Source organism: Symphalangus syndactylus, chromosome 5 (genome assembly GCF_028878055.3).
Source record: "Symphalangus syndactylus isolate Jambi chromosome 5, NHGRI_mSymSyn1-v2.1_pri, whole genome shotgun sequence".
NCBI lineage: Eukaryota > Metazoa > Chordata > Mammalia > Primates > Hylobatidae > Symphalangus > Symphalangus syndactylus.
This window is the reverse complement of record NC_072427.2, coordinates 88,271,360-88,296,087: the sequence shown is the minus strand read 5'-3', so window position 1 is coordinate 88,296,087 and position 24,728 is coordinate 88,271,360. Positions and strand designations below refer to the sequence as shown.

General features: G+C 52.5%; 1 protein-coding gene across 2 annotated transcripts in view; it reads left to right on the top strand.

Annotated features, from left to right (window-relative positions):
• UMODL1 (uromodulin like 1) overlaps positions 1-21,948 on the top strand; it is a 72,340-nt gene extending 50,392 nt beyond the window's left edge. For both annotated transcript variants that reach the window (XM_055279775.2, XM_063639230.1), the window contains exons 17-23: positions 1,208-1,527; positions 4,684-4,829; positions 5,370-5,606; positions 6,156-6,315; positions 8,202-8,286; positions 15,617-15,819; positions 19,257-21,948. In XM_055279775.2, the coding sequence (XP_055135750.2) occupies positions 1,208-1,527; positions 4,684-4,829; positions 5,370-5,606; positions 6,156-6,315; positions 8,202-8,286; positions 15,617-15,798 (1,130 nt within the window). In that variant the 3' untranslated portion in view covers positions 15,799-15,819; positions 19,257-21,948. The remainder of the gene's footprint in view (positions 1-1,207; positions 1,528-4,683; positions 4,830-5,369; positions 5,607-6,155; positions 6,316-8,201; positions 8,287-15,616; positions 15,820-19,256) is intronic.
• The last annotated feature ends 2,780 nt before the right edge of the window (positions 21,949-24,728 follow it).

Here is a 24,728-nt window from a genome sequence, read left to right as displayed (position 1 = left end):
GCCACTCTTTCCACCCAGCTCTTTTCCTGTTAAACAGGGTCTTAGTGGATTTAGCACTGACCCCAAGATGGCCACTGCTATCCAGGAATCTGCGTCAAGTGAAAGGAGGCGGACATTTATACCAGTGAGCGTGGTATCCAGGGGGCTATAGAACGTGTCCTGCTTGAGGTAGAATCAGGAAGCACAGAGGAGGCTAAGTTGCTTCAGTCCAGTGAGTGTGGCCAGGGAGGGCTTCCTGGAAGTGGTGTCTTGAAGCTGGTCTTAATGGATAGCTAAGACGGCACCCAGCAGGGAGGGCAGGGCATGGTGGCTGGGTGCCGTGGTGAGAACAGAGCTGGTGACGGGCATGATCTCACATGGAGGGACCTGCAGGAGGTGGGTGGCAGAGAGCAAGAAGCAGGCTGCCCAGGGAGGCGGGTGAGGCAGCAGCCAACTGTGAAGTCCTCAGCAATGGTTTGGACTATGGCCCAGAGACAGGAGTGAGCTGGGTGGAGCTGCAGGGTGCTGGGGCTGGGCAAGCCCCACTCTGAGATAAAAGAAGGCACAAACCAGGCCCACAGATGCTGGAGCCACTGCGGAAGGAGGGTGGAGGGCATGTGCGGAGCTGTGTCTGGGGTCTGCTTCCGTATAGACCACCCCGAGAACAGGTGGGTGGATCGGAAACCTTTCCGGGCCCCTTGTTCTCCTAGGCATTGAAACTGAACCTGCTCTGGGGGCGAGAAGGGAGCTGGAGTGGGAAGTTTGGGCACAAGGACCTCAAGAGGAGGCATCATTACCCCGTCTTAGAGAACAGACTCAGGGCTCTGAGGGCAGAAGACTCACCCTGTGTCCACTGGCCTGGCACATCCCCGGCATCAGGTCCCTCGGTCCTTGGCCCTCAGGGGCCCATGGTGAGCCTGGATCCCTGAGCTGGTGGAAATGTGCAACATGTGCATGTGTGCGTGCATATGGGTGTGTGCATCTGTGTGCACGTGTGTGTGCATGTGTGTATGTGCGCACGCGTGTGTGCATATCTCTGTGTGTGTACGTGTGTGCATATGTGTGCGTGTGTATGTGTGCACGTGTGTAGTTGTGGCTGGAACATGCAGTTCCCAGGTGTGACTGCTGCAGAGTGCAGGGCAGCTCCAGTTTGCTCCTTACCCCTGCCCCTCCATGCCAACCCCAAACACAGAGCCACTCTTTGCCTTTTCCTCCTTGTGCCTTGCAGGTGACTCTCCTGGCAATGAAACCTGGGCCACCAGCCCAGAGAGGCCTCTCACCACAGCAGGGACCAAGACTGCCTTTGTGCAAGGCACCAGCCCCACCCCACAAGGCCTGCCCCAGCGGCTGAACCTGACCGGAGCAGTCAGGGTGCTCTGTGAGATCGAGAAGGTGGTTGTCGCCATCCAGAAGCGCTTCCTGCAGCAGGAATCCATCCCTGAGTCCTCGCTGTACCTCAGCCACCCCTCCTGCAACGTGAGCCACAGCAATGGCACACACGTGCTCCTGGAGGCCGGCTGGAGCGAGTGCGGGACCGTCATGCAGAGCGTAAGACCAGGAGAGCCAGGCTCAGGATGTATACTAGGGCGCAGGGGGCTCTAGGGCGCGTGGGCTTCGATATGGAGGGCCAGGCAAGACTGCACCCCGAGGGGAACCCAGCAAGGGGGGTGAGGACAGGGTTGAGTTCTCAACCAGGGACCAGCCTGCACCCCAGAATCAGAAGGGAGCTGTGAGTCCACCCAGGAGGGACTCTGGTGTAGAGTGCTGGGGCAGGCATCAGAGTCATGGCTTAAAACTCCTCCCTGCACAGACAGAATGGAGAGGTAGTGGGACAGGAAGAGGCAGGAAAGCCAAGGAGTCGTGTGTGGATATGACAGTGTGTGTGTGAAAGTGTGTGTGCGTGAGTGTACATGTGTGCATGTGTGCATGTGTCTGAATATATCTGTGTGGGGGTGTGCATGTGCGTGAATGTGTGTAAATGTGTGAATCTGTGTGTGCGAATGTGTATGTGTGTATGTATGGCTGTGCTTGTATGTACGTGCGTGTGTGCATGTGTATCGTGTGCATGTGGGTGTGCATGCGTGTATGAATGTGTGTGTGAATGTGAGAATGTGTCTATGTGCATGTGTGCATGTATGCGTGAATTGAGCATGTGTGGATGTGTTTCTGTGTGAGTGTGTATGTATGGGTGTGTGTTTGGGGGGCATTGGGTGGCATTAGTCAGAACTGCCCTGTCGGAGGGACTGTGTTCCTAGTGAACATTCTCTATTTCAGGGTCCTGGATGGGCCGCGGGGCTCCTAGGACAGAGGGAGCCCAGGTAGGAAAAGTGGGTTTTCCTGGCCTGAGGCCTTCGCACCTCCGTATTCACAGATGGGCTCTGGCACCTCCCCTTGCAGGTGACTCTGGGCCAGTGGGTCCTGGGTCTACTCTGAGCCTCCAGTGTGTGGCACCCACAAGGCGGCTGACCTGGCTCCAGGTCCTCCTGCTTCCCAGGGTGCCTCTGTGTCACAGTGAATGCCCCCATGCAGACCCTTGTTCACCTCCAAACCCACTTGGCCACATGGAGCACAAAGGCTTCGTGTTCAGGGCCCTGCTCAGGGGACAAGAGGAGGAGACAGCCAGCACCTTCCACCAGCTCAGCCTAGTACTGGGCACAGGGGCCTGGGCTGCATGGACCTGGGCGTGCAGGGTCGATCAGGGAGGCTGCATGGAGGGGCCGGCGGCTTCAGAGGGAGCCCGTGCCGGCGCTGGGTTGGGGAAGTGGCCTTCTGGGAAGGGGCTCGACTTAGAAAGAAGGCCAGCATCGTCCCAAGGGTGAGTGAGAGAGCTGTGAGCGTATCCAAGGGCCATGCCAGGGGTGGCTAGATGAGGGAGGCTGGAGGCCATGGCGGAGTGAAGAGTCTGCCCGGGTGGTTCTGGCCAGGTGGGCAGGGATGGAAGGGTGGACTCGTGGGCAGGGTGGGGTGTGAGGCCTGGTGGGAAAGGTGGGGCTGTGGATGGGGCGGAGCAGGGAACAGTGCCTGGCTTAGGAGCTAGGGCCAGAAGGCTCTCCTAATGGGGCCATTGTCTTCTTCGGGAGCTAGGCAGGAATGGTGGTTCCTGGTCGTTGGCAGGAACTCTGGGCCCTGGGCTTCTGTCCCTCAGGACCTTTGAGCAGTCCAAGGCATTGCATTCTAAAAAAAAGGTACTGGGAGGGGTGGTGCCCCAAAACCACCGTGGACCTGCTTGGCTGAGAGTTCTACCTGCGTGATGATGTTTAGTCCCTTAGCGACCCCATGGGTCAGGCATCACCATCCACGCTCTGCGGCTGAGCCCTGGGTGCTCGGCAGGGTCCACGGGAGTTCAGGGTGAAAGTTACCCTGACGCCAAGAAGCAGCCCCGTCCCTGTGGCTCTGCCTCTCGAGGAGCCTTGAGGGGGCGCTGCTTCTGGCTGGGGCTCTGGACACACTCCCCAGTGGGACAGGGTGGCCTCTGGCACCGGATGGGGCAAAGCTGGCAGATGAAACCCAGAGTCCCGGCATGGGGTGTCAACGTCTGGGAGCCGACAAAGTGGGAACCGGGTGGGCGTCCTGAGCTGAGTAAGGAGCTAGCCCTGGGAGCAGAGGCCAGAAAGCCCCAGGGGCTGAGGGATGAGGTGGGGAGGTGGGGCATAAGGTGATTCCACAGTGTGGAGCCTGCTTGGAGCCTGGAGCTGGGACTGAGGGTGGCCAGGAAGCTGAGGGATTCACGCGGACACGTCCAAGGCCATCGCAGAGCACAAGCTTGCCTGGGAGGTACAGGTCACTCTGCTGGGCTCATTCCGCCCCCTCGCGGGCTCTTCGGATCCTCCCTGGGCTGAAGGAGTGACCTGCACTGTTTCAACAGCTACAAAACCTTCCCCACCCTTCAGCCCCTCAAACGGCACAACTTAAGCAGAACTGCCCAGAATTAGTTTTCTCCCTCAAAGATTCTTAGACGGCCACCTGGAGGCCGAGCGTTGGCAGCAGGGGGGTGTCTGCAAGGGGAATGGGCAGTGATCAGTGGCTCCTGTGGCTTCTTGGCAGCTTCCCTGGTGAGGGAGGTCTGGGGTGAGAGGTGCACATGGGTGGGGCCACTGCAGCATCCTCAAGCCTTTGCAGGGCTGCAGGGCCAAGTGGAGGGGCTGAGGGTGCAGGACAGCCTGTCTGGTGCTCAGAGCACCACCCACACACTGGCAGCTCCAGTGGAGAGGCAGCACCTCTGAGGACTGGGGCCCCGGGTGGAGCCTGCAGCTGGCAGCTCCCTCTGTGTTTTTCTGAGCCAGACCAATGCTTGGCTTGATTATTAAATGCAGCAGGGTTTGGGGCATGTTGAAAGAAAAGGGAATTTGTTTCTGATGAGTCACCCAGTCCCTGACATCCACAGAAGCTCTTGACAGTTTTTGACACTTGTCAAAAACTAAGTTTCCCAGAAAGACTTATTTGTGCAGCTGCCATGGAATCCACACAGGTTCAGGTTCGGCCTCCTCTGGCCAATAGGGAATGAGCAGAGGCCGAGCCCTTAGGCTCTTAGGCAGTTTATGGTTGGGAGAATCACCAGGGTCTCGATGCTCCTGGGGAGAGGCTTTAGAGAAGAACCCCCATCCCCCATCCCCCATCCCCCCAGCACCTAGAGCCGTGGCCCACAGCAGGGCGTGGGGGGCCGGCTGGGGCCTGGGAGCTCCTCACGCTCCGCTTTGTGCTCAGAACGTGACGAACACCGTGGTGAGGACTACGCTGAGGAACGACCTGTCCCAGGAGGGCATCATCCACCACCTGAAGATCCTGAGCCCCATCTACTGCGCCTTCCAGAATGACCTGCTGACATCCTCCGGCTTCACCCTGGAGTGGGGGTAAGGGAGGAATGCCCCGGCTGCCCCACAGCCGCGTGCTTCCAGAGCACCTGCACTGGAGAGTTCTTCAGGGTTTCAACCACTTAAGGACCCTTTCTTGAGACGGAATATACAAATAGGTGTGGCCGGGCTGCTCCCTAAACTTTGTTCCCTCTTCCCACTCAGGGCCAGCCAGAGAAGGCCAAATATGTCCTATGGCCAATCCCATGGGATGGCCCCGCTTCCAGTGAGCCCCCAGCGGGCTGCCACCCAAGCCTCCATCAGGCACCACTTTTTCTATAATAGGTGGCCCCCCACCTGCCACTGAGTCTCCACCAATGCAAGTGAGGGAGGCAACCTCTGGACCAGCCAGTCCTGAATAAATGGCCTCCAAGTGCTCTCATTTGGGGTGGGGTGGGGGGTCTTCTCGTTCATTTGCACGCTCCTCTGGAGCTGTGTTTTAGGGGAGAAGTGGGAATTTTAGGGGAGAAGCGGGAATGGGAGGGGCCATGATAACGCGCCTCCTGAAACACGTCTCCTGCAAGCTGCTTCCTCTTGCAGGGTTTACACCGTCATCGAGGACCTCCATGGCGCTGGGAATTTTGTTACCGAAATGCAGTTGTTTATCGGAGACTCTCCCATACCTCAGAATTACAGCGTGTCTGCCAGTGACGACGTCAAGATCGAAGTGGGGCTCTACAGGCTGAAAAGCAACCTCAAGGTGGTCCTGACGGAGTGCTGGGCAACCCCGTCTAGCAACGCCTGGGACCCGGTCACCTTCAGCTTCATTAACAACAGGTAGGGCTCAGGAGTGCAGGCACCCCCATCTAGCAATGCCTGGGGCTTCATTAACAATAGATAGGGCTCAGGAGTGCAGGCACCCCTATCCAGCAATGCCTGGGGTTTCATTAACAATAGATAGGGCTCAGGAGTGCTGGCACCCCCGTCCAGCAATGCCTGGGGCTTCATTAACAATAGATAGGGCTCAGGAGTGCAGGCACCCCCATCCAGCAATGCCTGGGGCTTCATTAACAATAGGTAGGGCTCAGGAGTGCAGGCACCCCTGTCCAGCAATGCCCAGGGCTTCATTAAGAACAGGTAGGGCTCAGGCGGGCACTGCCATTGCCTGGCCTTGCTGTGTGGCCGGCTCTGGGCTCTGCAGGATTCCTAGGCAAGTGCTGTCACGGACCTGGGTTTTGGGGAATAAATGAGGTGCCCGGTCCTCAACTTCCACGGAGCCTGTGGGATCTGCGAACGTCATCAGGTGGAGTCGTGAGTAAACTCATCTGGGAACAAGGACAGCGGGGCTCGCTGACAAGCCAGGAGTCCCATTTCCTCTCTCCTCAGCTGCCCTGTGCCCAACACATACACCAACGTGATTGAGAACGGCAACTCTAGTAAGGCCCAGTTCAAGCTGAGGGTCTTTTCCTTCATCAACAACTCCATCGTCTACCTGCACTGCAGACTCCGCATCTGCATGGAATCCCCCGGGGCCACGTGCAAAATCGTAAGTGGTTTTTGGTTTTCTAAACGTTTGGTTGGATTCAGGTTCCTTATTGTCACGTTGCAAGGCTCTGTTAATAAAGGCCTAGGGCTCGAGTGGCTCGGGGCCACCCTCTGGGAGGAGTCGCTGTGCCTGTCCTGCAGACTCCGCGTCTGAAATGGTATTTCCACAGCAGGCAGCCCTTGGATGGAGGACCCACGTGGACTGGTGGGCATTTCCCATTTCTCAATGGCTGAGCTGAGTTCCTTCTTGAGGCCATAATATTCAACTGGCTGTCACATCGGCACTGCCTTGCCATGATACCTAGTGCTTCTAACGTGATTTATAGGTGTAAAAATGTTTTTTAAATATTATTGTTAAAAACATCGATGGAACATACTAAATATCAGCCACTCGGTTATTTAATAAAGTTTTTTCTCCTTTGTTCAACATTCGTGCAGGGATAATTTTACATTCCTGTTTCCTTAGACTTTTGAATTTGAAATATGCTTTGTAATCCTGAGGTTTCAAAACTGTGCTTTATGTCACAGACAAGTACATGGGGTTCCCACGTGTTGGTCGCCTGTTGTCTGAGGCAGGGGACAGCTTAGGGGGCTCCACTGCTTTTTGCTCAGTGACTGAATGCTTCTCTCTCCTCGGAGGGAGTGCTTGTTCCTGCTCTCATCTGAGCATGCGTCGCAGAACGTGGCTGTTTTCCTGGTGACCAAGCTCTGAGCATCTGCGGGACGTGGATAGAGAAGCAACACAAGGAAGGCTGATTCTGTTCATGTCCGTTTTGCTCAAACAGTAGATCTTCCTGAGCAATGGGACAGAAGGAATCTCAGGTCCTAATGAAAGCAGGCTGAGGGCCACACACGAGGAGCCTGCCGCTGGTTCCACTGGAGCCTCAGAGATGACAGGAGCACGGACGGCCACCGCCAGGCTTCGTCTCTGCAGGGAGCGGCTGGCTCTCAAGTTCTTTACGAGAGGATTCTTTACAAGAGGAGTGGCACACAGTGTTTTTTTCAAGCTCCGTTGGGATGGATAGTGTATGAGCTTTCCAGGCTGCTGTAGGAACGTACCACAAACTGAGCAGCTTAAACAGTGGAAACTTATCGTCTCGGTTCTGGATGCAGGAAGTCCAAGACGGAGGTGTCAGCCGGCTGGTTCCCTCTGAGAGTTCTGAAGGAAGAATCTGTCTCAGGCCTCTCTCCCAGCTTCTGGTGGCCTCGGGCGTTCCTTGGCTGGTAGATGGCATTTGCCCTGTCTCTCTGTGTCGCCTTCCCTCAGTACACATCTACGTTTGTATCCAAATTTCCCCTTTACAGAAGGACACCAGCCATAGTGGATTAGGGCCCACCCCGATGACCTCAGCTTGATTATCTATTTCCAAATAAGGTCACATGCACAGGTGCTGGGATTTAGGACTTCAATCCCTTTTTGGAGGACATGTTGCAGCCCATCTCAGGCATCTAGTGAGCAGATCCCACCATGTCACTGAGCCAGGCAGTCTTTTTTGTAAGGCAAAGGTGTGAAGGGGAACAAATGGCTGCAGCAGCCTTTGGAGAACACAGAGGGACTCTGAGGGCTGTGACCAAGACACAGTCCTCAAGGGACCCAAGGAAGCAGCTCTAGGAACCAAAAGCAGCTCAAGGGGTCTTCTCCAGGCTGCTGCTCTTGCAGACCTCATCTCCTTCCCCGCTGATGCCTGGGCCTGCCTCTTGTTCCACCAGGACCCACAACCCTGGTCTCACCAGGTCTCCCACTTCTCTGCCTAAACTCAGCCCCCTTGCCTTGCAACTTCTAGCAGGATAAAATCGCATGCATCACATTAGCATCCTTGATAGTAGCTCCTTTCTCATAAATGTCGTTCAGTTAATTTGATGTTTCTCTCCTTGGAAAAAAAACAGAATTGCAATAACTTTCGGTTGCTGCAAAATAGTGAAACCTCTGCCACACACCAGATGTCCTGGGGACCCCTCATCCGGTCTGAAGGTGAGTTGATGACTTGGTTTAGACAACGAAAGAAAAGATGCAGCCAATTCCTTTTCACCAGCATGTAAACAAAAAAGCAACTGTTGTGAAATGCAGAACTCTTGAGAGACTTCTAAGAAGCTTATAATAATAGAAATAGTAATAGTTAATATTCACTGAGAGTTGCTACGTGTCAGCCTGGCGCTAAGTTCTTTACATGCAGAGTGTAATATGCTCCTCTCAGCAACCCTATGGGGCATGGGCTATTACCATACCCATGCTACAGATGAAAAGACTGAGGCTTCAAGAGGCCAGGCACAAAGTTACATAATGAAATGTTTTGAGTTGCATAATATCAAGCTGGTGAAGTTTTCTGACACTGAGTAAATACATCCAGTGGGCTGTTAAGAGATAAGAACTCAAGCTATAATTAGGCCATGTCAACTTGTGTGTGTGTGTGTGTGTGTGCGCGTGTGCACACAAATATACATGTACAAGAAAAAGCTATTTTATTCAAAAGATGCAAAAAATGGCGTGTCTATTCCCTCTCAGTTTAAAACTTCCATCAGCCAATTACATTGCATGTATTTTGAAAACCCCACATCAACTTTCCAGAAAAATATTTTATTTTCTATATGGTCCATCATCTTATTTTGAAAAAAAAAATACATTGGTTTGGGGGAAATTGTGTCCTTTGGGTATTAAGAGAGAAATCGCTAGTTGTCCCATAGTATCTGTTCTCCTCCCCTTTCATAGGAATAGCGTCCCCGGGTTTTGCTGGTACATGGCTGCCAGGAATAAAAACTGCAATTCCAACCTCCTGGCAGCTAAATGTGGCCATGTGAGTAAGTTCTGACCAATGGGATGTAAGTGGGAAAGTCACGTGACAACTTTTAGAGGTGCACCCGCCTTAAAAGACATCTGTGCCTACCCTCTGCCTCTTTCTTCTTTAGGGCTGTGGGGCCCAGTCTTTGGAGGGATCTGGCTTCCCCAGGACACTGTGGGCAAGCGGCCAAGGCAGGCCTCGGTTCTGACCTCCACTTTTTTTTTTTTTTTTTTTTCAGACGGAGTTTTGCTCTGTCGCCCAGGCTGGAGTGCAGTGGCGTGATCTCAGCTCACAGCAAGCTCTGCCTCCTGGGTTCACACCATTCTCCTGCCTCAGCCTCCCGAGTAACAGGGACTATGGGCGCCCGCCACCATGCCTGGCTAATTTTTTGTATCTTCAGTAGACACGGGGTTTCACCATGTTAGCCAGGATGGTCTCGATCTCCTGACCTCGTGATCCGCCCGCCTCGGCCTCCCAAAGTGCTGGGATTACAGACGTGAGCGACTGCGCCCGGCCTGACCCCCACTTTTATGACAGAAAGAAAGAAACTTCCATGTCCTTTAACCCACTGCTATTTTGATTTTTTTCTCTTGCTTGCTGCTGAGCCTAATCCTAGTTGGTTTTCCTTTTTTGTTGTTTTTTTTCCCTAATCTTGATGACCCTCTTCCTTCTCTCTCTTTCCCTGTATGAGAACTTCTGAGGTTTGGATGCAGAGTGTGAGCCAGAATCTGAATGCTGCTCAGGTCTTGGCCATGAAGCTGGGGAACAGGAGGAGGGAGGTCTTGGCCAGTGACTCAGCTGCTGGTTCTCATTTAAAGCATTTGGGAAACTAAAAAAAGTAGACACAGGTCCCAGGCCACACCCCAGGCCTACACACTTAGAATCTCTAGAGTTGGGTCCCAGGCCCCTGAGCTGGTCATCAGGTGACTGTTGGTCAAGGTGCTGGGAAAACCTGCTTCTCCTCACTCTTCATTTTCTTAATTTCCTGGAAAGAACAGGTCAGCCTATTTCTTTCACCCTATAAGAAATAACACATATGTGAAATATGTTCTCATTAATAGATAATCTGTTCTTTCGTGAATAGAAATTAAACTTCCTCCTTCATTCATTGATATCATAGGGAATGTCGTGACTAGGGGGTGAAAAGCACTAGACTTGGACTTGGGACACCTGAATTTGATTATAGGCTCTGACACTTATGAGCTGTGTGGTTCATCCATCATCCACCCATACATCTATCTCTCATCTTTCCATCTATCATTTATCCATCCATCCATCCATCTACCCATTCATTCATCTATCCATCTATCATCCATTCATCTATCATCCATGCATCCATTCATCCCTCCACTCATCTATCATCCATCCATCCATCTATCCATTGGTCATCCATCTATCCACCCATTCATTCATCTGTTCATCTATCATCCATCCATCCATCCGTGCACTCATCTATCATCCATCCATCCATCCATGTATCCATTGTTCATCCATCCATCCACCCATTCATTAATCCATCCATCTATCAACCATCCATCATCCATCCATCCATCCATTCATCCAACCATCCATTCATCTATCATCCATCCATCCATCCATCCATCCATCCAACTATCAGCCATCTATCCATCCATCATCCATCTATCATCATCCATTCATCCGTCTATCATTCATCCTTCTATCGTCCCTTCATCCATCCATCCATTCATCCATCCATCCTCCATCCATCCATCTGTTCATTAATCCATCCACCCACCCATCCATCCATCTATCCATCCACCCACTTATTCATTAATTCATTCATCTACTATGTTTCAGATACTCTGATTTTTCTTTGCAACATGCCCTGCCTACCTCATAAGGTTGTTGTGAGTGTCTAATGGTAACTAAGAATTCTTTGTGAAGCTAAGATTTGTGAGGTTGAAACTAGGCTCCCTGGATTCACAACTTGGCTCTGACACTTAACAATTTTGTGGCTTTGTGCATGCTGCATATGAATTGTGCCTTATTTTCCTCATCTGTGAAAAGGGAATAATAATAATTCCTACTTCATAAAGTGCCTGGCCCATAGAAATTATTGAATAAGTGCTACTTTTCACTTGTAATCCGTAGAGCACCACACTGGCATAACCAAAGCAGGAAGCACCAAATGTAATAAGGGTGTAATTGCTCACGCTCAAGAACAAGGACTGTAAATATTCATGTTCTTCAACATTCTTTCTCATTGTGTTAGTAGCTTTTGTTTGATCCATGACTATCATACAAATATACAGCAAAATCATTTAGACACATGGAATCTCGCAGGTGGTGGGGACTTGGCTACATTTTAATAGTGTATATTAACAGAAACACTGTTGGAGACTGCAGAGATGAGAGGAGGCTGGCAGACAGCTTCCTCAGGACCTCACTGCTATCCGCGGCCTCTGAGCTCCCACGCTCTGTCCCTGCCATCGCCATCACCTCCACTTCAGGGAAGAAATGAGAACAACTCAGAGATTTTAGGGAATGTGCCTAAGCTCACACAGCTGGTACCTGTGTGAGCTGGGCCTGCGAGTGCAGATCCAGGCTGCTCATAACCTGCCCTCCTCTCTCTGTCCCCTGGGGACTGGGCTGGCTTCATTTTGAGGCTTCCCTCCACCCCAGCCCTCACATCACACTCACGATGTCCTGGCACCACCATAACAAAGTCCCACAGCCTGGGTGGCTTGAACAACAGAAATCTGTTCTCTCTCAGTTCTGGAGGTCAGAAGTCCAAAATCAAGGTGCTGGCAAAGCCACAGTCCCTCGCAACGTTGTGGGGCTGAGTCCTCCCTTGCCGCTTCCTCATTTCTGCTGGATGTGCCCAATCTTTGGTGGACCTTGGCTTGCAGCTGCCTCCCTCCAGTCTCTGCCCCCATCTGCACATGGTCTTCTTTTTATAAGAACACCAGTCATGTTGGACTAGGGACCTATCTACCTACTTAAGCACCTGCAACAATTCCATTTCCAAATAAGGCCATGCCCCACAGTACTAAGGGTTAGGATTTCAATATATCTGTTTTTTGTTTTGTCTTGTTTTGTTTTGTTTGAGACAGTCTCACTCTATTGCCAGGCTGGAGTGCAGTGGCATGATCTCAGCTCACTGCAACATCTGCCTCCCAGGTTCAAGCGATTCTCCTGTCTTGGCCTCCAGAGTAGCTGGGGCTACGGGTGTTGTGGGCCACCATGCCAAGCTAATTTTTGTATTTTCAGTAGAGTTGGGGTTTCACCATGTTGGCCAGGACAGTCTTGATCTCTTGACCTCATGATCTACCCACCTCAGCCTCCCAAAGTGTCAACATATCTGTTTTTGCAGGGGGTGAGGGGTTCACAATTCAACACATAGATAACCCTGTATATTGGCAGTTTAAGAAAGAATCCATCTGGGCATCTTCCCCAAATGTCTGCCACCAACAAGTAGTACATCGGCATCATAATTTTTGCATATTCAGCTTTTGGAAATCTTCCATGGCCTTTATTTTCCTAGCTGGCCCTTATTTCACATTCATGAGCATGTCCCTGTGCTAAAAGGCCGAGAAAGTTCGAGGATAGTGTCCAGGGAGTGCTCAGTGTCCCAGCAGGAAGGGCCTGGAGCGATTACTGTGGCTGCTCAGCAGTGAGGAGACTAAGAAGCCCCAGGCGGTGGCTGAGCTGGAACTCAAACCCCTGGAAGGGCCCTGTTTCCTCTGAACCCAGATTCTTTTTTAATTTTTAAACTTAATTAATTTATGTATTTATTTTTGAGACAGAGTCTCATTCTGTTGGCCAGGCTGGAGTGCAGTGGTGCGATCTCGGCTCACTGCAGCCTCTGCCTCTCGGGTTCAAGCGATTCTCCTGCCTCAGCCTCCTGAGTAGCTGGGACTACAGGCGCCCGCCATCTGGCCCAGCTAATTTTTGTATTTTTAGTAAACAAGGGGTTACACCATGTTGGACAGGATGGTCTCGATCTCCTGACATTGTGATCCGCCCGCCTTGGCCTCCCAAACTTCTAGGATTATAGGCATGAGCCCCCTTGCCTGGCAATTTTTTATTTTAAGTTCTGGGATACATGTGCAGAACGTGCAGGTTGTTACATAGGTGTACATGTGCCACGGTGGTTTGCTGCACCCATCAAACCCATCATCTAGGTTTTAAGCCCCACATGCATTCTTCCCTTTCCCTCACTGGGTTATATCCCCCTTTACAAAAGCAGCCATTGCTGAGTCTCAGCCGTCATTTAAATTTCCCCCGCATCATGGACTGACATGTGGTCCGACGGTCATGATGCATACGCAGCTCACGCCACATGCATGGAGCCTCCCTGAACAGGGAGACAGATGCCCTGTTTGGCAGGATGCCTCACCAGTGGCTGCGGGAAATTACCATCCACAGTTCTCAGGGCTTGCTCTCCTCTTCTAGCTAATCTGGCCATGGGGAGTAACCATTCCTGGACTTTGGTGTCAGTCAGTGGGCAGCACTGGCCTGCGGACCCCCTGTGGCCAGCCCTGAGCTAGTGGTTCAGTTCAGAGCACACAGCTGCAGGTCACAGACACCTAGCTGGAGAGGTGGCAGCTGAACAGGGATGGGCCTTTCCCACGGCTGAGAGTCTGGGGCCATTCCGGGCTGCAAGGGGCCAGCAAGAGCGGGTCTCCTTGGTCTTTCTACTCCGCATCCTCAGGGCGGCACCCCCCTTGTGCTGGCAAGGTGGCCTGTCACTCGAGGCCCAGGAGGAAGGTCCACTACAGAGCCCCTGGGGGCTGGATTTAGTGGCCATCGTGATTTAGGGGTTGTCTGGGGAAGTGGCCGGCCGGGGTATGGGGGCCTCAGTTGGTTGGGGAGGGTGGAGTCACTGGAGCGGGGGAGGTGTTCCCTGTCCCTCTCTCTGGAGGAGGGGTGGTGTGGTTCTAGCTGGCTTATGTTCAGCACCCCAGGGATCCCACAGTGCCATTGTTGGATGGCTTTGCTGATGGTGACACTATGCTGTTCCCTGGGGACGCACAGCGCGTCCACTCTGGGCAGACTGCCCAGAAATCAATACAGGGAATGAAAATGGGATCTCAGATGCTCCTGGTTGCACAGAAAGGCTGTTTCCAATGCAGACCTTCCTGATATGTGGGGATGAACACCCCGAGATGGAGAGGACTGGGTGGTGCAGGATGTGGCTGTGACCTGCCTATAGATGCCCTTGACAACGAATTATACCCACACATGGTGGGCAGAGGGTCACATCTCCCCCAGGGCTCATGGGGGCCGGCTGGAGAGCCAGCAGGCAGCTGGCATCTTTCTCAGGCAGCACAGTTTTTAAAAAATTAAACTGAGATGAAATTCACGTAACCTCAAGCTAACTGTGTTAGAGTAAACGACTCAGTGGTGTTTGGTGCATTGACAGTGTTGTAAAGCCACCAAATCCATGTAGTTTCAAAACATTTTTCCTCACCCTAAATGCAACTTCATACGCATGAGTCCCTCCCCATCCACCTTCCCCCTGTCCCTGAAAGTTGCTCGTTTGCTTTCTGTCCAGTTCTGGGTAGTTCCTATGAACAGGATCATGCGATTGGTGCCTCTGGGGCCTGGCTTCCTTCCCTCGGTACTTCCACCCAGCGTGACATCTTCAAGGTTCATTTATGTGGCAGTGGGTCAGCGCTTTACCCCTTTCACGGCTGGATCACGTTCCATTGCACGGTGGGGCCACAATGTAGGGATTCATTCACCTATTGGCGGACACTTAAGTTGTTGCCACCCTTTGGCTGGTGCTGTGAACATGGGTGTGCAAATAGCTGTTTGAATCAGTTTTCACATCTTTTAGGGTCCACACTCTGTTTTTCTTTTTTTTGTTTTTGTTTTGTTTTGTTTTTTCTTTCTTTTTTGAGACCGAGTCTTGCTCTGTAACCAGTCCGGAGTACAGTGGCATGATCTCAGCTCACTATAACCTCCGCCTCCTGTGTTCAAGTGATTCTCCTGCCTCAGCCTCCTGAGTAGCTGGGGCTACAGACATGCACCACCATGCCCCGCTAATTTTTGTATTTTTAGTAGAGACGGGGTTTCACCATGTTGGCCAGGATGGTCTCAATCTCTTGACCTTGTGACCCGCCCACCTTGGCCCCCCAAAGTGCTGAGATTACAGGCGTCAGCCACTGCCCCCAGCCCACACTCTCTCTCTTTTTTAATTGCTCCTCTGGGTCTGGGGATGGCTCATACCTCTGTGTTGTGGAGCCTGTGTAGCCCAACTGTGGCTCCATGCAGGAAATCGGGCTGAGCTCTCCCCCTCCCACCAGGAGGACCTGCTGGTCCCATGCAGCCCCACCCTCGTGGCCCAGGCCTCCCCAGGCTGCGCTGTCCTGACTCCAATGCTGTTCTGGGCTTGGACACCTCCCTCGGCTTTGGTAACCCACAGGCACACGGGTGCACACGTGGGCCTTGCATTCTCCGTGCTTCAGATCCATCAGCCCCCGATCCAGTGGAGGGCTTGCTCTATCGCCTTCCTCCCGTTTGGGCAGATCTCTCACCTGTGCCTGTCTCCTCCCCGAGGTGAGCCTCCACGTGCAGAAGCAGGCCTGGGTGCCGGTTATGTGGTCCTCATTGCGGCGGCCATCTTCGTGCTGGTGGCGGGAACAGCCACCCTTCTGATCGTGCGCTACCAGAGAATGAATGGGAGACACGACTTTAAAATCCAGTCCAACAACTTCAGCTACCAGGTGTTCTACGAATAGGAGGCGCAGGCTGACAGGAAGGTGGGTGCAGTGTGGGGTAGGAGGTGCAGGCTGACAGGAAGGTGGGTGCAGTATGGGGTAGTAGGTGCAGGCTGACGGGAAGGTGGGTGCGGAGTGGGGGCATCTGATGTGCGTGTCCTGCCTTGCCATCCATGGTGATGGGGATGGCCAAGCAGGATTCGGCCAAGGGTAGATTTGTGTGTGTCTGTGTTTTGTGGCCCTTTACGGAGCATGCAGACTCCCTTCTGAAAAAGCAACCACGAGCAGGCAGAGAGGGGAAACTACAGGTAGGTTGGTGAAGGTTCGATCGCTTCACACACCCACTGGACTGGCTCCACGATACCAGCGGCAGTGCTACGTGGGTGACCACAGGACCTAGGGGCCCACCAGAAATCCCGTCTCTGCCACCCACTGTCTTGGCTGCCTGGGCAAGGTCCTGAGCCTCTTGGTGCCTCGGTTTCATCATTTGTAAAAGAAAGCATGGTAACAGTTTCGGCCACGTGGAGGGTGTGAGATTCAAATGAGAAGATGCCCAAGAGGACCCGCTATGGGGTCTGACGCCCTCAATCGCTGGTGGATCCTAAGGATGGTCCTTGGCTGAGTGTCCCTGAAACTTGACGCTCGTAGGGATTGTCACATGTGGTGTGGATGCCACAGTGGACCCCCCACACCTTGCTGCTCAGGCCTGCAGCCCCGACTTACGTATGACCTTTTGAGGCTGAAGATGCCTCTCTGATCTGCCCCGTGGACTTTTGTTTTTTCCTGGGCCTGCACATAGTTCACTACAATGAATGACAAGCATTATGGAGGGCAGTATCGTCAGAATAAACCTTCAGTGGGAAATGCCAAGACTGGGACTTTTGTAAAGATTTTCAGATTTTTCTTTTTTTTTGAGATGGAGTTTCACTCTTGTTACCCAGGTTGGAATGCAATGGTGCGATCTCGGCTCACCACAACCTCCACCTCCCAGGTTAAAGCGATTCTCCTGCGTCAGCCTCCCGAGTAGCTGGGATTACAGGCATGCGCCACCACGCCCAGCTAGTTTTGTATTTTTATTAGATACAGGGTTTCTCCATGTTGGTCAGGCTGGTCTCGAACTCCTGACCTCAGGTGATCCACCCATCTCGGCCTCTCAAAGTGTTGGGATTACAGGCGTGAGCCACCGTGCCCGGCCAAATTTTGAGATTTTTCTAAAAAAAAGAACATACCTGTAATCCTAGTACTTTTGGAGGCCAAGGCAGGAGGATCGCTTAAGCCTAGGAGTTCGAGACCAGCCTAGGCAAAATAGAAAGACTCCATCTCTACAAAAAATACAAACATAAGCTGTGTGTGGTGGCACACATCTGTGGTCCCAGCTAATCGGGAGGCTGAGCTGGGAGGATTGCTTGAGCTTGAGACGTGGAGGTTGCAGTGAGCCAAGACCGCCCCACTGCACTCTAGAGGGAAACCCTGCCTCAAAAATAAATAAATAATAGAAGAAGAAGAGAAGCAATCACGAGGCTTATCTGGCAGCATGTGAGACTGCTGACTCCAAATGCTGTAAGGGAAGCACGGCGGCATCGGCTTCCCGGGAGGCATCAGGAAACTTACAATCATGATGGAAGGCCAGGGGAAGCAGGCACGTCTCCCATGGCTGGAGCAGGAGGAAGGGTTTGGGGCAGGTGCTACAGACGTTTAATCAACCAGATCTTATGAGAACTCTATCATGAGACAGCACCAAGGGGATGGTGCTAAACCATTTATGAAGGATCCACCCCATGATCCAACCACCTCCCACCAGGCCCCACCTTTGACATGGGGATCACATTCAACATGAAATTTGGGTGGGGACACAGATCCACACCATATCAACTGCCCACCCTCTAAGCCAACAGGAGAACAAGGAAAGACGAGAGGCCAGTTTTCCCTCGGATGTTTTAATTTCAAGGAGGGGGACATTCAGCATGACCTAGGCACCAACCCACCAGATTTTCTTAGAAAGCTAGCGGGATAGTGTTGGCCTCATCGCTGGGATTCACATCTTAAATATTCAGTAAAAGGCACTGACATTTCCTCGTAACTCTATCTAGGGGGTGACTGGCCTCTAGCACTGGCCCCATCTATGCTGTAAGGGTTCTGCTAGGCGCTGCTGCTCAATTGTGGTCTGGGTCCTCAGCCACCTCCGGGGATCCCAAAGGGGCAGGGAACAACAGTGAAGTTTCAGTTCAACTTTACACTCTAATAGTGAAAAATAAGTAAGCTTCCTCAGTTTGGTAGCTTTTGGCCTCTGGTTTGGGGCCCATGGGGTTTGGGCCGTGAAGACCCCGTCCTCACCAACCCCGTTGCCTCCCATCCCGGGCAGGAGACGTTATCAACACCAGCCCGCCCCCTCTTTGTCCGGCAGGCAGCTTCCCCAGCCAAGCCCATCTTCCCTGTGCTCAGGTCCTTACTTTCTTGAGATAACAGATTTTTGAAACAACTCAGCAAAGTGTAGTAGACACTGGCCCCAATCTTAAAATGAGGAAATGGGGCCCAGAGAACTCAAGCCAATCCCCCCAGGTCACCAGCAAAGCCCAGACTACAGCACATGTTTCCAAAAGGCAACCTCCATGCTGCCCTTGCTGGGCAACTTCAGAGAAAACGCCACCCGCTTGTGGATGTGATTCTGCCCATGCGAGGGGGATGCTTGTGTTAGCTTTGTCTCTCCCCTCTCTCCTGCCAGCACTCCTGGTAACTAGCGTGCACATGATTCTGGGGTCTCAGGACCCTTACAGCGTAGACGGGGCCAGTGCTAGAGGCCAGTCACCTCCCTAGATAGAGTTACGAGGAAATGTCAGTGCCTTTTACTGAATATTTAAGATGTGAATCCCAGCCATGAGGCCAACACTATCCCGCTAGCTTTCTAAGGAGATCTGGTGGGTTGGTGCCTAGGTCATGCTGAATCTCCCCCTCCTCAAAATTAAAACATCCGAGGGAAAATTGGCCTCTCGTCTTTCTTTGTTCTCCTGGGCTCCTGTCTTTTGAAGTGAGAACCGTCTCACCAGTTCTAAAGTTCCTGCAGACATCTGCTCTTTGAAAAGCATCAGCCAACCCACCCACCCCCACCAGGTTGACCCTTGGGCAGCCCCACTCAGAGATGTTCCCAGAGTCCTGGTGGGTTCTCCACGGATGGTGCAAAGATGCGGGGGCCCCAGGTGTGCTTGTCCGGCTTAGGTATCTTCACCAGCCACCCCCACCAGCTGGCGTGGCGGGAGCATCGCTCACCTGAGGGCAGGCACAGCCCCACGGTCCCCGTTCCACTGGGCACTCTGGGAGTGGCTGCCTTTTCATTTGGGGCTTGATCTGTCCCTCTCCAGTAAACATAGACGCCATGTCCTCGGGTTGGTGGTTCCTCCACTACCCATCCTCCCGGGGTTTTCTGTATTAACTGTACCTTTCCTGCATGCAAGCTGACCCAGGCGACCTTTTTTTCCACACAGGTCGCCGCGAGTCAACCTGCCTCCAGAACCTCAGAGCTTCCCTGGCAGGTTCCCCCGGGATCCCCAGTGTCTCTCTGCACCTCCACCCATCCCTCGGTTCTTCAGTCTTCAAGCCTTAATGGGGGTCTGCTCTGATGGGTGGGCTCTGCCAGAGCCTGGGCGAGCCCAGAAAGGAAGACAGCAGCCACCGTCTGCCCCTTAGAGGCAGGCCGTCCTGTAGGTCCTAGAGGAGCCACAGCCCACAGGCAGATGAAGGGGCTACGGAAGACAGGGACAGTGCTGGGGGTGCTCCGGCTACGCCACCACCTGCGTGGCCCCCACAGCCCAGACCTCCCAGACCTGTGACCCTCCACACCAGCCCACAGAACCCTCCTGGGCTTGCCCTCCCTTGGTGTCCGTCACCCTTTGGCAAATATAGAATATTTCACATCCTCAGAGAGACCCGACCGTGCTCTTGATGCTCTTTTGAAAATAGGTCAGTCTTAGAAATATACTGCTAATGTTATTTTTAGTGGATGTTTATGCTCTTTGACTTTTCTCCTGTGTACCAAGGGATTGCTTTTATTTACACAACAGCGACTCAAAAGGCACTCTATTAATGTGACAACCTTTTTAATAAATAGAAATAACATATGTACACATCACTCTTTACATTTTTCTAAGCATTTTCACAGCCGTTTTTTCATATAATCTGACCACAGTGGGAGGTGTGATTTATCCATTACACAATGAGAAACCAGAGGAGCTGATGAGTTACTTAATTGAGGTCACAGAATGAATTAGCAAGAAAATGGTTCTAAAATCTAAGTATTTTAGTCTAGAATTTTCTCCGTTATATCATCCTAAGAGATAATGCTCTGTACTTTATTTGAAATAAATTGGAATTGTATTAGATAGGTCACACCTGAAAGGAGAGTGTTTTTCCTCAACGAACTTAGAATTGTAACATGGCCTTAGTTTTCAACCCATGATACTAATTTTGTTGAATATAATTAATTGTCATTCATACAGAACATTTGGGGAAAGGAGTATTTTGATTTACTGGATATTCTCAGAGTCAGTAAAGAATGACAGTGGGTAATATGTGTAGATTGCAGATTCTGATCAAGTAGAATCAATAGCATAAGACACTGAAATGTGGCTGGTTGTGCTGGATGCTCCATTTGGGATGGTCCATCACAGGCTCACTGAGCATCTAGCTAGGGCCGGTGCTGTGTTGGGCACTCTGGGGAGGCCAGGAAAGCATCTCTGGTTCTTCCCAAGTCATGTCCAGCTGTTCTGATGTCAGCTGAGGAGCTTTCACTTGCCTTTCTTGGAAAAGCATGACACATATTCAGTAAAACCAGCTGTTGAGCCCCATGACTGTGTGGCTCTTTGGATTTCAGATAAAGTCGTTGACATATATTTAAAAACCCTGTCTTTCAAACTTCATCTACAGTTTTCAAGTAATTTTTTTTTTTTTTTGAGACAAAGTCTCACCCTTGTTGCCCAGGCTGGAGTGCAATGGCGTGACCTCGGCTCACTGCAACCTCCGCCTCCCGGGTTCAAGCAATTCTCCTACCTCAGCCTCCCTAGTAGTTGGGATTACAGGCTCCTGCCACCACGCCTAGCTAATTTTTGTATTTTTAATAGAGACGGGGTTTCACCATGTTGGCCAGGCTGGTCTCGAACTCCTGACCTCAGGTGATTCACCCACCTCAGCCTCTCAAAGTGCTGGGATTACAGGCATGAGCCGCTGCACCTGGCCTCATGTAATCTTTTTTTTTTTTTTTTTTTTTTTTTTGAGACGGAGTCTTGCTCTGTCGCCCAGGCTGGATGGAGTGCAGTGGCGCTATCTCGGCTCACTGCAAGCTCCGCCTCCCGGGTTCACGCCATTCTCCTGCCTCAGCCTCTCCGAGTAGCTGGGACTACAGGCGCCCGCCACCACGCCCGGCTAATTTTTTGTATTTTTAGTAGAGATGGGGTTTCACCATGGTCTCGATCTCCTGACCTCGTGATCCGCCCGCCTCGGCCTCCCAAAGTGCTGGGATTACAAGCGTGAGCCACCGCGCCCGGCCACGGCCTCATGTAATCTTAATACATATGCCACGTCTGTTCATTTGTGTTTTCTGTAATAATGAAAACTTGGTTTCCTGTCATCCTACCTCCCCCATTCAAGTCTATTCTTCGACAAACACTTCCTGAGCACTCACAGTGCCCCAGGCCCTGAGCTTAGTGCTCTGGGCAAAGTGATGAGAGGGACAGACCAAGCCCTGCCCTCACAGAGCACACGGTCTTGTGGGGGAGGGAAACGCTGAAGTCAGATGGCGAGAGCCATGGTAAGTACTGAAAGTGATGATTGCATGTGTGCTGTGAGATGCCCCTGACCTAGTCCCTTCATCCACCCATCTAGCCATCTAACCATCTACCCATCCATTCACCCACCCATCCACCCATTTGTCCACCTGTTCACACATCCACTCATCTGTCCATCCATCCACCCACCCACCCATCCACCCATTCACCCATCCATCCACCCGTTCACCCATCCATCCATCTGTTCATCCATCCAACCATCCATTCATCTATTCAACCATCCATCCATTCATCCACTCAACCATTTATCGATCCATTCATCCAACCACTCACCCACGCATCCACCCACTCATCCACCCCTCCATCCATCCATCCACCTCCATCCACCCACCCACCCATCCACCCAACCATCTGACCGACCATCCACTCAACCATCCATCCATCCATCTATCCATCCATCCATCCATCCATCCATCCATCCATCCATCCAACCAAGGAATGTGTATTGAGTCCCAGTTTATATACTGACATGAGGAAGACAAGAAGAATGAGGCAGAGTTTTTGCCCTCAAGTATTCACAATCCATCTGAAGAAAAACCCCTGTGGATACTATAATATGTGCAGTAAATCCAGGGAGGCCTCTGGTGGAAGGAAGAGAGAGAAACAGAAAAATGCACGTCTATGCATATGGACCTGTACACCTGTTCCCATTACCTCATTGGAAGGGCTTTGGGATGCTGCCGTGTCATGACTGCTGTTTAAGAATATTATCAGGTTGCATATTGCTTGTAGCTTAAACCCTCCAATCCTAGCCTGTTTCCACTGGCATGGCTTAAGGGATTAAACCCAAAGTGTATGGAAACAGAAGGAGGAAGGGAGGGCCCCTGGGTGGCCCTTGGACGTCTGTAGAAGTTGTTCACTGTTCCCCAGTGCAGATGTCACCCCAGGGTTGTGCAGTGCACAACCTGTGAGGCCAGACTTCATGGCCTTGGAGACTCTCCAGAAGATCGCTTAACAGACTGAGTGGGCGACTCAAATCCTCCTGTCTGTGGAAGCGGGGACACTGACATAGACATATTCTATACAAGCCTCATTATAAGCCCCCCACAAATGATTGTTCTCACTTCACAGTTGAGGAAATGGAGACAGTTAGCAACTTTTCTGAAGCTAAACAGCTGGCCAGTGAGGGAGCTGCAATTTAAACCAAGCCCATCGGGTGTAAAGTTCATGCCACCCTCTGCTTTCTGTGGGGGATGGGAAGGAGGGTCTTTGCAGACTTTAGAACTCAGAGTACCTCTGAGATGTGGGAAGAGGGATTAGGGGTTCCCCAAGGCCAGTGGGCCTTGGGCTCCTGGGTTTCTGGGTCCCTGGAAGTTCTCATGTTCAGACACTATTGGGATCTCAATCTTCCTGGCCCAGGATCCCAAGCTGTGAATCACTGGAAAGTGGAAGATCTGATGGAGGTGGAGGGTCTGATGGAAGAGAATGTGATGGAGGAGGGTCTGATGGAGGTGAAGGCTCTGATGGAGGAGGGTCTGATGGCGGGGGAGGGTCTGATGGAAGTGGAGAATTACTGGGGCTTTCCATGGGCCCTCTGGCCCAGGTTGCATCTCTCCATGCCGGCCACTAGATGGCGACATTAGCTGGAGTCCACGCTGGAAACCGAGTGTCCCCTGAGTTTCCGCAGCAACGGCATCCCTGGGTTCTCGTTTGTTCTCTTTCACTGGATTTGAGCCTCTTGCGTGTCTGAAATTGTTCTGCAGACCTGCAGGGTCCGGGGCACATGTGTGCAAAGGCGGTGCCCTGGAGGCCCTGTAAATAGCTCAGAAAGTGAGGCTAGTCATCTTCAAAGACTGAGTGATTGCGAAGTGCAGGACAAATGAGTCTATGTGGGGGCCACGGCACGGACGTCCACCCTCCCATCTGGATTTCCCAAGAGTGGGAGACACCTTTTCCCTCCCTTCCCGTTTCTGGGAGGAAAGGGGCAGATGGACAGGTGACTAAGACAGGTGGCAGGGAGCCAGCAGCCCCAGGAGCTGGTGCTGGGGAGGCCCAGGTGAGATGCCTGTGGCTCAGGAGAGGACCTGTGCATGTGGAAGGGATGCCCACAATGCCCAGTGACACCTCTGTCTATTGTGGAGGGTGACGGAGTCTGCTGAGGTAGCCACATAAGCACCTAAACCAGAAGTGAGTATCCAGAACGGCCCTGCATGCCGTTAAGTCATCAGATAAGAGGGGCTGGACAGGGGCTCCCCAAGCCTGTCCTCAGCTGTGACCAGGTGGTTAGCAACCCTCTTTAGTTTGAGCACCTGCTTTGTCCCAGAGAGGAGTATTAAATGTCTGCTGTTCACCCCCCACGCCCCGTCTCTGTCCCTCTTGGGGAGGAGGGCTGCCGTGGGAGTCACCCCCTATGCCCTGTCTCTGTCCCTCCTGGGGAGGAGGGCTGCGGTGGGAGTCACCCCCTGCACCCCGTCTCTGTCCCTCCTGGGGAGGAGGGCTGCAGTGGGAGTCCCACGATACAGGCTCCTCCCAGTTCTCTGCTCATCTGTGCTGAGGCTCTGCATTCTGTGGAATGGGGCCGTGTTGCAGGCCCTTGTAAGGATCAGTGTTGCCCACCGACGGCCCAGCACACAGGCTCCTAAGGTGGCAAAGCACACATCCTGCTGCCAAAGTCACAGCAGCAGCGGTGCCCTCAGACGGGCCCGTGGGCCTCTCCTCCGCACAGTGTTGGGTGCTGAGTGCCTCTTGTGGGCTCTGGGCTTCGCGTCCAGCACTGCCAAAGTTGCCCAGATTGTGCGGGAAGCTCGCGGCAGGCCGGGTCCAGCAGCCTTCCGGGAGAAGGACACCACGCATCGGCGGCCCTGCATGTCCCCAGGAGCCCATGGGCTCCAGCACGGGTGTGGGCAAGGGGCGAGAGTCCGGCCCCTCATCTCCTGGCAGATTTCAAAGTGTGGTCAGAAACATAGCTGGAGTGGGTGACTGGCTGAAGTGGGAAGTCATCATTCAGCTAATGAGGCTTGATATTTTCTCCATCCCCTGCTACTGCTGGTGTCTGTGCTGGCCTGGAGCTCACCCCACCTCACCCGGGCAGAGCAAAGGCCCTTGGCTGGCAGATGCTGGAGGGTCTGTGCATTGTTGCTGGTGAGTGCCCAGCTGTGGACACACAGCAGATGCCTG